We start from the raw sequence: 13,966 nt of genomic DNA, 5'->3' as shown, positions 1-13,966 counted from the left end.
TCCCAGACAGCGCAGAAGAAACTAGTGAAGAAATTCTTTTTGTGCCATGCACGCTCGCTGCTCCCACCGACAGCAGTAGCAAGCATCTCCCTCCCTTACGAGAATACCTATATCTGCCTGCCCTCTTCCTTTTTCTCAACACTAGGTACATTTTCCAGCGATAAAACATGCTCATTCCTAACTAACTAACCCAGCACAAACACTGCATTTCTCCATATCTCTCAGTCCCTGTATCCACTGATCAGAATGATAGAAGTGAGTGACTTGAGCCATTATTCATCACCATCTTGGCTTACTCACCTTACCTTTGCTGCTAGCTTCATTTTTGGGATGATTGTGTTTGTACAAATTTACACTCCACTCCACTCCACTCCAGAAACCTGTGTCGGAGAGGTACGTGGTGCCTGGTATAGGTAGGTACATATCAAGTACAGATAAAAAGAACTCATGTGGTTTGAGATGTGGTTGTACTTTTTTGTTTTGGAGGTTTGGGATGAGAAGATATATCATGTACCGGCCTGAAAGAAGGAGGGATACATAATAGCTGACGAGAACTTCACTTGTTGAAGAAAGAAGAGAGTGGAGCACGTATGTTGGGTCACGCTCCAAAAAAGGGGGGAGCCTCAACACGATTGGATATTAGAGGTTTCAATCACTCCATTATGGGTCTCCACATCTTTCTCCCTACGAAACTCTTGACACCTTCGTCGGCCATGATATCATCGGCATTCCTGCCCGTGACGATGCTATGCTCATGGTCGCGACCACGCACGTAAAAGGGTTCCCAATCTCCGACCCACCTGCCGCTATCGGGTCCAGACCGAGCTTTGTGAAAGCCAGAGTTCGGACGATCTAATGAGACGAACCAATGTCGTTGATGAATTGATCCTATCGTGTTGCTGGCACCGGTGTAGGCGTTGTTCATACGCGTAGCGGTGTCTTCGTCATCCTCAGAAGCATTCGCAGCATCGAGATGCTCTTCTTCGATGATCTCTTCTTGGATTGAGCTCACTGCCACTTCTGCGTCACTGTCATCATCGCTGCTCGTAGCAGTGCGAGGCTTGCGTGCCATTGCCGGGTCCACGCGTCTCCTCTTCCGGGCAGGTTTCTTGGGTTGATCTGTACGATCGTTATGGGAAGGAAGTCGCATTGCGATAGTGTAGTTCTTCGGCAAGCGAGCTCCGTGCAGCCTCAGATGAATGTGGCGAGACTGAAATGCTTTGATGAGACGCTCGTGCTGAGGCTCGTGCTTCATGTCCTGCGATTCGGCATCTGATAGCTCATCATCTGTGTTTTTATAGGATCTTGGCTGCGGACGGTCTAGGACTTCATATTCTCCAGTGTCCCAAATGAGTAGTGATCCAGTGGCATGTGATGCTGATTCAATAAGGTTGTTCTGTGACTGTCAGCTGGTCTCGAAATGTCTCTACGAGAAGTGAGATAAGGAAAGTGCAGGTGCCCTTCATATGCTACCTACCCAAAGATTATGGACTCGAGTTTCTATAGCCATTCGATTGGGTCGAAGGCTATTCGCATTACCTGGCAGCCCATATGGAATGGCCCAGCTCACCGTGCTGGTTTCCGAGAACTGTAGCCGCAGGTCGTAGTGTACACCAGCAACTGGATGATCATGCTGATGAATCACAAAGTGAGCTCCTCTGGAATGCTGATTGCGCTGATATGTATCTGCAAACTGCTCAATCGTAATCCTTGGCTTTGGATTGGTCCTTGAGACAGAAGAAAGATGCTGCACAAAGTACGCGAGGTGATCGCGTATGACAATCTCGTGTGCCTCAATCGCTGCGGCTTCAGACTTCTTCAGGTCCGACGGAGTGGTTTGGCCTCGCTCGTGAGCAGAGGACGAGCACACAGCAGGGGCCGAGGCGTGCTTCCGTGTAGGGGGCGAGACATCACGTACGAGAGACGCCAAGCGGACCATAATCACATATATGTAAGGTCTCGTCTCCCTCCATGAGACAGTGCGATTGTGCGATGGTGTGTGATTGTTGTTGTCGTCGGGGTAGGAGGTACCTAGGAGGTGGGCCAAAAAGGAGACGCGTGAAGTGCCACGGCGTTGCGGCGATGACATACATTTCCTGGCTCGTGCTTTGAGCTTCAATGTTCAAATAATCTCGAATCACGACGAACTACTTTACCTAGTAGTCCAGACATCAACGACGCTTCAACCCGGACATCCAAACCACCCCTCTCAGACCATCATCATGTCCATGTTCGGCTTCGGAGGCAGGGCGCCGCCATCGTCAGCGGAGAAGATTGCCGCAGCAGAGGCTGAGATCGAGATGGTCTCCAACATGTTCAACCAGTATGTCCTGATATTGAGGCTGTCCTGCTGATTTCATCGCTGACACGCTTACGCACAGGCTCGTGGACACATGCACCAAGAAGTGCATCCCCAACACCTACCGCGAGGGCGAACTCAACAAGGGCGAGTCCGTCTGTCTGGACCGCTGTGTCTCCAAGTTCTTCGAGGTGAACATCAAAGTGTCCGAGAAGATGCAGGGAGAAGCGGCCGCAAAGCAGGGCGGAATGCTGCATAATTAGACTCGACTCGAGGGACGCGTAAGCACTCCGAGTGTTTTGCGCGAAACGCATGAAAGAGCACAGCATTGAGGGCGCGCACGAGGAGGTCCCTACTTCTCCTATGCGGCTATCTTTCACCAGAGGCTATCGGGGTCATCAGCAACAGGGGCGCAGTGGATGGACGCGAAGCTCGCGTCATCGTGTACAAACAGGCGCGACGAGGCAGGTACAGCACGAGCGCGAGTGTGGCGTGAGGAGAGTGCTGCTGGGTGCCTAGGCGCAGTGTACATATACCTTACTACGATACCCATACCAGAATTCGAAGGGCGTGTCACACGAAACATCCGTCATCCAAAGTAGCCCAGGCCGAGGAATGGGACAAATGGCTAAGATCTAGGAGATGCAATGACATTCTGTCGGGGCCTGTATCCCAGCAGTGCTCCCGTAGTACACCAGCAAGTCTGTGTACATACCGGTAAGCACTTCAGCGAGATGGGGTTTCTTCGGATATATCGACAAAGAAGCGAAGCGTAGAAGAGCGGGCGAGCGTTTATTAGTCTCTGGGTGCGTTCATGCCGTACCTTATGTACAGTGCTTGCGATGGGCTTGCCACGCAGCATGTATTCCTCTAAGCAGGCTGCTATATCACGCCTTCTCTAACCCAAAGCGCCCAGTGTACATCGCTATGCAAATTCAAATAGGTATCATTGATCATCATTATTATCATCATCATCATCATTTCAAGCCTTTTCCAGTCGTCTGCGATCCATCTTGCGCGGTAATGTCCATGGGACCGCACATATCACCTGCGAACACGTTAGCTTTCAGAGCCCAAGGTACACATTCGGGCACAATTGGTAGTAGCTGCTGCTCACCTCGCCCTCACTATATGCCCAAAAGTACACCCCAATCGCGATGAAATAATACAGCGCCGGATTCGTGGCCTGGTAGAGAAGAAGACTGCTCAAGCTCGCCAGCGGTAGCCACATGAGTCGCACTTCCATTGATTGTTGTATCGAGGTTCCAGCAACATATTTGAGCGGCCATTCGTACACCAGAGAGATGATTCCGATGATGAGGTTGATGGTCTGTAAAATCGGCACGGGCTTGACTGCTGAGTCGAAGTTTTTGGTCATCCAGTCGAAGAAGAACTTGGGCCAGAAGAAGCCTTCTAGCGCGGCAGCGATTTGATCTGGAATGGGTTTTCTTTTCATCAGTATCGAGTGGGTAGGTGGAGTTGGGCTGTGGTATACAGCTTTTTTGTCTTACATATTGCTGCTGTGAGGCAAATCAGGCGCGCCCAGTGGTTCTTGATCAGCTTGCCCATGCTGCGGTATAATAGTCGGAGATGGGAAGGGCTGGACAGCAATGAACGAATGCTACCGTTGCGATCGGTTGAAGGTCATTGTCTCAGGTATACTGGAGGAGGAAGGAGACTCGAGCAGATGGCGAAAGTGTGGTTAGAGAGAGAGTTTCCGGTCGTATAGGCTTGTAGGCTTCAGGAGGCGTATAGTGTTCGATGGCGGGGATGTTCTCGAGCGATCTGTGATGTACCTATTGCAGTGATATGGGATAAAGGAAGCGAGACCTCACGCTGCCGAGACTTTACAAGACCACCAATTGAGGAGGGTACACCGTTCTTGTGGCTTCGGAGACGAACGGCTGACTCGTCACAAGACGAATACGGGCTTTCAATCGTCGAAGCGCTCCTGGCGCATCATGGCAGCGTGCGGGCAAAGTGCTTGCATATTCGCTGGAGCTATAAGCGCCGAATGAAGTCGTCTCGAGGCGGGAATGGATGTTGATTGGTTACTCGGCAGGTGGAGTCAGTCTCATTGCCGAGCAAGGCGAGCCTTGGATTTATATCTCCATGAGACTCTATCCATCTCGTGACTTTCTGTTCATGCTGACCAGGGGTTAGGGGTGACTCGATATGCTGAATGCCATCGCAGAGGCGATATGTGATAATTGATGAATGAACATGAATGTCCTTGTTTGTCAGTATGCAACACAGCGAACCATGAGGCGGAGAAACGACCGAAGGAATCAGGGGAGAGAAACTCGATTCCAAGGACCCAATCATCATTCACCTGCCCGCCAAGACAAACGACTTACTAGCGTGGGCGGTTAGAGATGCAGGTTCGCTGTGCTGCAGGCACACAATTCTGAGCTCGCACAACGTCCACTGGACTTCACAGGCCGATTGCTGCATTCTAAGAGGTTGCGTCTATTCTCGAGCTACCCAGTATGGCGGTTCACATGCACCCGCTCAGATGGCATGGCCACCGTAGATCGCATCGCCCATCGGCTTCCTACTTTTCTCTACACCTCGAGTTCATGATATCCTGACGAGAGCCTGGACATTGAGCTGTTCTGCGTTACACATCAAAAGAAACATCCTGCGGCCGTAATTCGACTCCAAAAGAACACCCCGAGTTTGGCTAGAAAGAGACGGACCTCACCTGAATACAACATTTGCACGATATGATACGATAGCATACTCCGACTGGATCGCACATCCAGCCGCGACAGCCTGTCGCTGAGATCGATATAAGCGACTCAGTGTAAGGATACTGGAGCAGCAAAAAAGGCAATCACCAGCAACCGTTACCATCATGGCGGTGCCCAAGAGGAAATCATGGTTAGCTGCACAGCTCACACCACGAAAGCTCCTGTTCTACACGAGCTTCCATGGTCTACACATCCTCATCTTCATCATCGGATGGTGGAAACAGGCGACGGATCAGCGTCTAGCACCATTGAACACGCTGACGTTCAGCGTCTGGTTTTCGCGAGGAGCCGGCCTGTGTCTGTCAGTCGACACCATGATCATTCTCTTTCCCATGTGCCGAAACATCTTGAAGGTGATCAGGCCCAAAATGCGATGGCTGCCACTCGACGAGAGCCAGTGGTTCCATCGCCAAGTCGCATATAGCATGCTACTCTGGACGATTGTACACGTATCGGCACACTATGTCAACTTCTTCAATGTGGAGCGAAGCTTGGTCCGAGCAGAAGCTGCCGTACAGATTCATTATCACCAGGCCGGCGGCATCACGGGGCATATCATGCTGCTCTGCATGTTATTGATCTACACGACTGCGCATGCCAAGATCCGCCAGCAGAGCTACGAGACGTTCTGGTACACGCATCATCTCTTCATCCCATTTCTCTTAGCAATGTATACCCATGCGACAGGATGCTTTGTGCGCGACAGCGTCGAACCTTACTCGCCATTTGCCGGGAAGAAATTCTGGGGCCATTGCATAGGCTACCAAGGCTGGCGCTGGGAACTGGTGGGAGGCGTCGCCTATCTTTGTGAGCGTGTATACCGGGAGTTGAGATCTCGACGCCAAACCGAGATCATCAAAGTCGTGCGCCACCCCTACGATGCCGTGGAGATACAGTTTCGCAAGCCAAGTATGCGCTACAAAGCCGGCCAATGGCTCTTTATCAATATCCCTTCGGTTTCCAAACACCAATGGCATCCCTTCACAATTACATCATGTCCCTTCGATCCATATATCAGTATTCATGTCCGACAAGTGGGCGACTTCACGCGATCACTGGCGAATGCTGTAGGAGCTGGTCCCGAGCAGCAAAAGCTATACGACGAGCTAGATCCATTAGGGATGTACGAAGTGGCACTCACCAACGGACAGGAAATGCCACGTCTGCGTATCGATGGTCCGTACGGAGCACCAGCCGAGGACGTGTTCGAGAACGAAATTGCGATTTTGATAGGCACTGGAATTGGCGTGACACCGTGGGCCTCTATCCTCAAGAGTATCTGGCACATGCGCATCTCGCCCAATCCCCCCAAGCGGCTCCGGAGAGTAGAGTTTATCTGGGTGTGCAAAGACACGACTTCATTCGAGTGGTTCCAGGCTCTTCTGCAATCACTGGAGCAGCAGAGTACTGCCATGTCCGGTGGTGAAGCGGGAGGACAGCAGGAGTTCCTGCGAATACACACCTACCTGACCCAACGCATGGATGCCGATACTGCTCAGAACATCGTATTGAACAGTGTTGGCACCGATAAAGACCCTCTGACGGAACTCTCAAGCCGCACGAATTTTGGCAGGCCCGATTTCAACAGGCTGTTTGTAGCGATGAGGGAGGGCATTTTAAATCAGAAATATATTGCAGGTATTCAGAGTCGCAAAGGGGCTGCTGATGTGGGAGTCTACTTCTGTGGACCGAATGTGGCTGCGAGGAATATCAAAAAGGCTTGCAAACAGGCGACGGTGCCGGGAGTGAAGTTCAAATTTTGGAAAGAACATTTTTGAATACTACCCAGGTAGGTAGTAGAGCTGATGATACCTTACTGTCCATAGCGCCTCGATATTCTCTGGCCATCTTTGATCTTCTACAGAGAGAGAGACAAGATGGAGACATTTCTACTAGCTCTGTTTGCTAGGTACCTTACATGTATATACACATATTGACGCCTACGCGTCGCGTCTTCTACTCACGCGCTACAACCAGTTCCCCCCAAAAGATGTCTGCGAAAAACACCTTCATCACGAACATGGCTCCAGCAGCAGTAGATTCAACAGCAGACGAGAATGAAGAAGCAGACCACCACCAACAACAACAACAACCCTCCTCCCGCCGCCATCCTCACCCAGCACCACCATTCTGGAGTCGAGAAAGCTACTCGGGAGCTCTCCTCTTCAACATCTTCTCCTTCCTACTACCAGCCCTCTACGCGACCCTAAGCAAGCTCTGGATCGCCAACATCGACAGCAGCAGAGTCGTCACGACAGACGTCTACACCTACATTGGAGTGGTAACAGAAGTGCTCAACGAAGGACTCCCTCGCGCCGCCTGGACCATCGTCGGGGATAAATCCAATCGCACCTTGTCAGCTCGGCAAAGTCTTTCTTACACTCTGATTATATTCCAGACGGTTCTCGGAGTCGTTGTTTCTGTTATTTTGACGGGTGCTGCGAGGGGATTCGCTGCTGTGTTTGTCCCTGTTGATGTTAGGGAGGTTTCAATCACATATGTGCGGATTTCTGCCTTTTCGGCCCTGGCTTCGGCGCTGGAGACTGCTGTGGGGGCTGCGACGAGAGCTTTGGATAAACCGGATGTGCCTTTGATGATCAGCTCGACTAAGTTTGCGGTTAATATTGTTCTGGATATGGTGTTGATTTCCAAGTTTCATGTCTCGGGAATTACGCCGACTGTTAACACTCAAGCTGCTACTCAACTCGTATGCAATCTCGTCGCTGCTGTTTTGGGACTGGTGTACTTTGTCTGGTCCAGCATGCGGGAGCTCAAGTCGCCAGTGAGGGCGGCTGAGCTGGAGTCCGCTATGCCGACTTTCAAGGCGTTGGTCACACTCGCTCGGCCTGGGGCATGGACTTTTGCGGAGTCAGCAGTCCGTAATGCCCTCTACCTGTGGCTTGTCAGTGGTATTGTGGCCATGGGCTCCGAGTATGCCACAGCTTGGGGTGTATTCAACACTATTCGTTGGGGTCTAGTCATGGTGCCTGTGCAGGCTCTCGAAGCGACTACTTTGACCTTTGTAGGCCACAATTGGGGCTCCTGGCGTCGTCTGGTCGGCATAAATGAGCGTCGTCCGACTGCGTCACGCCAACAGTTGCGGATGATTGTACATCCCGCTCTACGATCCTGCTTAATCGCTTTGGCTGTTGAGATACCGATGTGTCTGTTCCTCTCCTTCTACGGCGCTCGCCGGTTCGCATGGTATCTTTCGGAATCTGTAGCTGTGTCTCACATCACTGCGAAGATGTGGAAGACGATTGACTGGTGCTACATATGCTACGCTGTTTCAACCCAGCTTGCTGCGATCCTATTGGGGAGCAGGCCACGCTGGTATCTCTATCAGTCATTGGCCAGCAATCTCCTGTGGGTATTACCATGGGCAATAGCTGTGCAGAAGGTCAATCTCAAACCGGAACATGCTTGGACATACCACTCTGTTGTCTTCGGAGGCAGCATGGTTTTCAGTTTGGCAGACATCATTCTTGTGGACGCAGGTTGGGCTTATGCACTGCTAAAGGGCAAAATGATGCTATCAATATTGGACTGAAGGTTGTGATTGAGGACTGCGATCTTGACTTGAGAGGCCGAGGCTGAAGACGCCTTACCTTCGTTACTTACACCAGCGCTGGTGGACGTGGTAACCATAGTCATAGATCGTGCGACCCTGCACGTGGGCGAAGCTGCCGTACACGATATTTGTAGAACGGTCGCAGTCGCAAGGCTGAGAGGCTCAAGCATCCAATGATCTCCAGATGAAGCGATCCGCACGCCGTTATTTGATCTCCTGACAGTCTAGCTGAGCATCGGGCCTTTGGATTCTCCTTGGTTCGTGCGATCGTCTACCACGAAGGCGAGGGCAGGTACTTTAGGTTGGAGACAACCACCTTACTTGCCCTGCTTCTTCGCCTGCTCCTCGATGTGCTTCAGAAGCCCATTACCGCATCGGACCACTTGCTCATAAGCAGTCGTGAAGCCCTCCGATCCACCATAATATGGATCAACAATCTCCTCCCTCTTGCTCTTGCCCCCAAACTCCCCGTAGAGATGAATCTTGTCCAGAGCCTCATCGCTGAGCGTGCCCTTCTTCTTCGCCCTATTGACGAGATCTCGGAGATCGTTGTAATTCTCACTGTCCATTGCGAGCAGGTAGTCGAACTGCTCAAAATCCTCCGGTGCTTTGACCTTGCGAGCGGCGTGTTGGTAATTGTTCAGCCCATTGTCCCGCAACACGCGCATGGTACGGCTATCGGGGCTGTCGCCCGCGTGATACGCGCCAGTACCACATGAGTCGACGTTGCTGATCAGCGGGTGTTGTTCGGGTGTTCCGAAATTTGTGAGGTTGCGAAACACCCCCTCTGCCATTGTCGAACGACAGATGTTTCCAAGGCATACGAAGAGCACGGACACAGGTTTGTCGCTGCTGGGGGAAGCCATGTTGGGAGGGTTGGCCTGTCTTTTCGCGATACCTCTCGCGTGCGAATGGGCACCAATGGAAGCGCGCTGGTGCTGTGGCCTGTAGGCTGTGTCTTTGAATGGAATCAATGGAATCGAATGGATCACATCAGCCCGACTCCCGTGGCATGGTATGGATGCTATTTTAAGTCCAGGGGACTCAAAACTTACCTAGGTAGGTAGCTTGTACGCCACCGTGGCGCGTGGCGCGAAGCTGGAGTCGCCGATGCCCTCATGGCAAGGCATGTATCGCCTAGTACAGTAGCATGCTTACCTTAGGTACATCACATTTCACAATACGAATTGACCCTGACATGGTTCCTCAAAGGGCATTCGTTATAGTCCCCTTTATAACACGAGAGATGTCGAGAAAACACTGTCCACAAGGTACATGTAGATGTATAGAAGTGTGGTGGTAATGGTTACATGTGTGGAGAAAGGCTGCGTAGCGTAGCCGTACCTTATGTTTAGGTACACGCAGCTCCCGTTGCTACCGCTTCAGCAGACCGCGGGGGTGCATAGCATAGCCATGGTGTTGCGCAACAAATTGTACATATCCTGGTGAACCTTCAGCACGACATCAACATTTTTCGACATCTCGCTCTCACGGAATCGTTCGCTGTCCGGGTTCATCATTGTTTCTCAACTTCATCAGGTGGAAGGTAAAACGACTGAGCGATTTGTTGCTGGGACGATCGGCAGACAGCATTGTTGACAGTGGACACCGGCCTCAATTGCGAAACGCTTCCACCTCTGTCAGCCCTTTTCCCGCAGCCTACCCGCACGACGCAATCAATGCTGGCGCAGTCGCTTGCCTGATACGATAGGTACCCCCATCCTCGACCTGAAGCTGGACACGAAACATCACACAGCATCCCTCTCCTCGCGGACGCGCGCATTCGTAACACGCGCAGTTTCGTCGCATTTGCTAGGAGGAGGTAACGCGAAGGAGGAGCCACAGACGACAACATGAGCTACAACCCGCTAGGTATGTCGATTTGAATGAGGATGGACACGCGGGCCAAGAGCTGTGCGCACATAAGAGACGAACAGGCGATGCTGTGAAGGCTGCCCGCATTCCAGAGTGCAGCAGTACGGGGCCTCGAGTGCCAGAGGGCTGGGAGCATCTCCAAACGCCAGACTCATGCGATGCACCAACGTTGCCGTCTGCTGACACTGAAACTTTTTCTCTCTGCTCATACTCATACTGATACTCGTACGCAGGCGGCTACGGCCATTCAGGACAGCCCAGAGACGACCGAAGCCCTAGTCCAAACCACAATCCCTTTATGGATCGCCATCAGTCGCCCGACCCGCGCTATGGACAGCCGCAACACGGGTATCAGCTAGAGGATAGGCCGTATCACGAGCCTCTAGATATTCCTACTGGCCCTGGTCCGTACGGTACAGGTGCACCTTTACCTTCCAGTGACCGTCTCCAGGCTCAACCCACTTACGAAGTGATGAATATGCCAAACACATATGGCCATGGCGAAGCATACGAAGATGCGCATCGACAAGGCTACACGCCGAATCCATACCAGCAAGCAGCTCAGCAGGGTAGAGGAGAATACAACCTGAGCCCACAGTACGAGCACACAGACTACATCCAGGACCCGAACGCATACGACGCCCCACAGCATCAGTACTATCAAGACGACTCAGACGACAGACCTATGTTGCAGCCAGCCACCTCATATGGACCAGACCCGCACCAAGTAGCGCCCATAACACCAGGTGCCGAGCACACAGATCTCGAAGGTGGCTTCAACGATCCCCCACCCATCAAAGCGCCGATTCGACGATGGAAGACGGTGAAGGAGGTTCAGCTGTTTGACGGCAATCTGGTGTTAGACTGTCCTGTCCCACCTCGACTGCTGAACCAGGTTCAGCATGCGCAGCCGCCAGAAAGAGATGAATTCACACACATGCGATACAGCGCAGCCACTTGCGACCCCAGCGAGTTCCTTGAGAGCCGCTTCACCCTGAGACAACGCCTGTTCGCGAAGCCCCGCCACACGGAGCTGTTCATTGTCATTACCATGTACAATGAGGAGGATGAGCTACTGGCGCGAACGCTGATTGGCGTTATCAAGAACATTGAGTACATGAATTCGCGCACGTCCTCCAAGATGTGGGGAGTAGATGCGTGGAAAAAGATCGTCGTGTGCATTGTATCGGACGGTCGCGCGAAGATTAATCCGAGGACACGGGCCGTGCTTGCTGGTATGGGCATATACCAGGATGGCATTGCAAAACAGCAAGTCAACGGCAAGGACGTGACGGCGCATATTTACGAGTACACTACACAGATGACTCTGGAGATCAGGAAGTCAGTGGTGCACGTAAAGAAGGGCAATACGCCAGTGCAGATTCTATTTTGTCTAAAGGAGAAGAACCAGAAGAAGATTAACTCACATAGATGGTTCTTCCAAGCTTTTGGCACAGTTCTCAACCCCAATATATGCGTCCTCATCGATGCAGGGACACGACCTGGACGAAGCAGTGTCTACGATCTCTGGAAAGCTTTTGATCGCGAGCCAATGTGTGCTGGTGCATGTGGTGAGATTAAAGCCATGCTGGAAATGGGCAAGAACCTCATCAATCCTCTCGTCGCTGCGCAGAACTTTGAGTACAAAATGAGCAATATCCTTGATAAGCCGCTCGAGAGTGCTTTTGGATTCATCACTGTGCTTCCCGGTGCTTTCTCGGCATACCGTTTCATTGCTCTACAGAACGACAAGACTGGCAATGGGCCTCTGGAGAAGTACTTTGCGGGCGAGAAGATGCACGGGGCAAACGCGGGCATCTTCACCGCCAACATGTACCTCGCAGAAGACAGAATTTTGTGTTGGGAGCTGGTCAGCAAGAACAACTGCTCCTGGATTCTGCAATATGTCAAGTCGGCCACAGGCGAGACAGATGTGCCTACGGAAATGGCAGACTTCATCCTGCAGAGACGAAGGTGGCTCAACGGGTCATTCTTTGCTGCAGTCTATGCTTTGTCGCACTTTTACCAAATTTGGCGCAGCAATCACTCATTCATGCGGAAGTTCTTTTTCATCATCGAGTTCATATACCAGGCGGTCAACATGCTGTTCGCATGGTTCGCCATTGTAAGTGCGCTGCGTCCGTGAGCTTGCAGCAATGTGCTAACAGACTGCTAGGGCAACTTCTTTCTAGTTTTCCGCATCTTGACTTCCTCGCTCTCTGAGAAAGATCTTCTCGGCACCGCCGGTCTGGTGCTCTCTGTGGTATTCGAGTGGATGTATCTCGCGGTGCTGGTCACCTGTTTCGTACTGGCCCTGGGAAATCGACCCCAAGGAAACAACAGATATTACATGGTACAAGTCTACTTCTGGGCAATCATCATGGCTTATCTGCTGTTCGCATCGGTCTTCATCACTGTCAAATCGATCCAGGCGCAAGTTGCAGAGAACGATGGCTTCGACTTGGCTCTGCTCTTTACAAACAAGCTCTTCTTCACACTCATCATCTCCATGGCGTCGACGTGGGTTCTCTATCTGGTCGCGTCCATACTGTTTTTGGATCCCTGGCACATGGCTACATGCTTCATTCAGTATCTCTTGCTTACGCCGACCTATCTTAACATCCTCAACGTCTACGCTTTCTGCAATACGCACGATATCACGTGGGGTACCAAAGGTGACGATAAGCCCGAGAAGCTGCCCGCAGCGAATTTGAAGCCGGGCGGCAAGGTCGATGTCGCGATACCTACAGATGATGCAGATCTCAACACCCAATACGAAGAGGAATTGCGAACCTTCTCGACCAAATACGAGATACCGAAAAAGGTCGTCACGGCCGAGCAGAAGCATGAAGACTACTACAAGGGGTTCAGATCTGCTGTCGTATTGGCATGGATGTTCTGCAACTTGGCTCTCGCAGCGGTGGTGCTCAACTCGGGAGGAATGGACAAGATCACCATTGGTAAGAGCACGAACAACACAGACACGGAACAAATCGAGGATGAGAGGTCTACGATCTATATGGCGGTTGTGCTATATTCTGTTGCTGCGCTGGCTGCTGTGCGCTTTATTGGCGCGTGCTGGTTCTTGGTGGCGAGGATCTTCCGTGGCGTGTAAGTGCGCGCTCTTTATGATGTGGATGGTGGAGTGGCATGGCGTTCTTTACAACGTGGTGAGATTGTGATACCCTCATGGCAGATATGAGCGTACGTGTTTTTGGTCAAAACCAGACAGATTCATCCGGTGGACAGGCAGATAGGATATTGGATGTCAGAACAATTCTTTGCAAACACCATATCTCAGGTACATGTACGTGTCGTTGCCAACGCAGAGCATGCTGTCCCTTCTGCAATGCGACGGGAGTTGCTTCTGTCACTGCCCAAGTGCCCAACTGACACGCTGGCCTTGCGTCTCAAGAATGCCCAAAGAATGGTGGCGACGAGTCAATAATGTTCCTTAGTGAAGAGCCC

At 51.7% G+C, this 13,966-nt stretch overlaps 7 protein-coding genes across 7 annotated transcripts; 4 read left to right on the top strand and 3 right to left on the bottom strand.

Moving 5' to 3' along the window:
• Nucleotides 1-652: 652 nt before the first annotated feature.
• Nucleotides 653-1,939, bottom strand: SEPMUDRAFT_62200 (uncharacterized protein; the record flags this gene model as incomplete). Its single annotated transcript, XM_016909589.1, has 2 exons — nt 653-1,396; nt 1,478-1,939. 2 exons carry the CDS (start codon nt 1,937-1,939, stop codon nt 653-655), a joined length of 1,206 nt encoding a protein of 401 aa, XP_016762244.1.
• A 289-nt stretch (nt 1,940-2,228) lies between these two features.
• Nucleotides 2,229-2,562, top strand: SEPMUDRAFT_115412 (mitochondrial intermembrane space translocase subunit Tim10; the record flags this gene model as incomplete). The annotated part of the gene is made up of 2 exons (XM_016901159.1): nt 2,229-2,323; nt 2,382-2,562. The coding sequence occupies 2 exons, from the start codon at nt 2,229-2,231 to the stop codon at nt 2,560-2,562; spliced, it is 276 nt and encodes a 91-aa protein (XP_016762243.1).
• Nucleotides 2,563-3,087: 525 nt separating this feature from the next.
• SEPMUDRAFT_147941 (uncharacterized protein) lies at nt 3,088-4,242 on the bottom strand. Its single transcript, XM_016904611.1, has 3 exons — nt 3,811-4,242; nt 3,417-3,733; nt 3,088-3,347 (listed from the first exon to the last, which is right to left on the bottom strand). The coding sequence occupies exons 1-3, from the start codon at nt 3,866-3,868 to the stop codon at nt 3,282-3,284; spliced, it is 441 nt and encodes a 146-aa protein (XP_016762242.1). The 5' UTR covers nt 3,869-4,242; the 3' UTR covers nt 3,088-3,281.
• Nucleotides 4,243-4,914: 672 nt separating this feature from the next.
• On the top strand, nt 4,915-7,035 carry SEPMUDRAFT_147940 (FAD_binding_8-domain-containing protein). The gene has a single exon (XM_016904610.1). It carries the CDS (start codon nt 5,157-5,159, stop codon nt 6,828-6,830), a length of 1,674 nt encoding a protein of 557 aa, XP_016762241.1. The 5' UTR covers nt 4,915-5,156; the 3' UTR covers nt 6,831-7,035.
• A 37-nt stretch (nt 7,036-7,072) lies between these two features.
• On the top strand, nt 7,073-8,602 carry SEPMUDRAFT_40203 (uncharacterized protein; the record flags this gene model as incomplete). The annotated part of the gene is made up of 1 exon (XM_016908775.1): nt 7,073-8,602. The coding sequence occupies one exon, from the start codon at nt 7,073-7,075 to the stop codon at nt 8,600-8,602; it is 1,530 nt and encodes a 509-aa protein (XP_016762240.1).
• SEPMUDRAFT_147939 (phosphotyrosine protein phosphatase) lies at nt 8,532-9,557 on the bottom strand. The gene is made up of 2 exons (XM_016904609.1): nt 8,661-9,557; nt 8,532-8,566 (listed from the first exon to the last, which is right to left on the bottom strand). Exon 1 carries the CDS (start codon nt 9,487-9,489, stop codon nt 8,941-8,943), a length of 549 nt encoding a protein of 182 aa, XP_016762239.1. The 5' UTR covers nt 9,490-9,557; the 3' UTR covers nt 8,532-8,566; nt 8,661-8,940.
• Nucleotides 9,558-10,043: 486 nt separating this feature from the next.
• Nucleotides 10,044-13,788, top strand: SEPMUDRAFT_147938 (glycosyltransferase family 2 protein). Its single transcript, XM_016904608.1, has 3 exons — nt 10,044-10,495; nt 10,732-12,623; nt 12,675-13,788. Exons 1-3 carry the CDS (start codon nt 10,477-10,479, stop codon nt 13,611-13,613), a joined length of 2,850 nt encoding a protein of 949 aa, XP_016762238.1. The 5' UTR covers nt 10,044-10,476; the 3' UTR covers nt 13,614-13,788.
• Nucleotides 13,789-13,966: the final 178 nt, after the last annotated feature.

This window comes from Sphaerulina musiva (assembly GCF_000320565.1).
Source record: "Sphaerulina musiva SO2202 unplaced genomic scaffold SEPMUscaffold_3, whole genome shotgun sequence".
In the NCBI taxonomy this organism is placed as follows: domain Eukaryota; kingdom Fungi; phylum Ascomycota; class Dothideomycetes; order Mycosphaerellales; family Mycosphaerellaceae; genus Sphaerulina; species Sphaerulina musiva.
Note: the sequence above shows the minus strand (reverse complement) of the source record. Positions and strands in the feature narration are given on the sequence as shown.

Coding starts and splice junctions, on each gene's coding strand:
- SEPMUDRAFT_147941 (XM_016904611.1), bottom strand. CDS start 3,868: ATGGGCAAGCTGATCAAGAACCACTGGGCGCGCCTGATTTGCCTCACA. Junction 3,734..3,810: donor TTGCCTCACAGCAGCAATAT/GTAAGACAAAAA, acceptor AACCCATTCCAG/ATCAAATCGCTGCCGCGCTA. Junction 3,348..3,416: donor GGGCATATAGTGAGGGCGAG/GTGAGCAGCAGC, acceptor ACGTGTTCGCAG/GTGATATGTGCGGTCCCATG.
- SEPMUDRAFT_147938 (XM_016904608.1), top strand. Junction 12,624..12,674: donor TGTTCGCATGGTTCGCCATT/GTAAGTGCGCTG, acceptor ACAGACTGCTAG/GGCAACTTCTTTCTAGTTTT.
- SEPMUDRAFT_147939 (XM_016904609.1), bottom strand. CDS start 9,489: ATGGCTTCCCCCAGCAGCGACAAACCTGTGTCCGTGCTCTTCGTATGC.
- SEPMUDRAFT_147940 (XM_016904610.1), top strand. CDS start 5,157: ATGGCGGTGCCCAAGAGGAAATCATGGTTAGCTGCACAGCTCACACCA.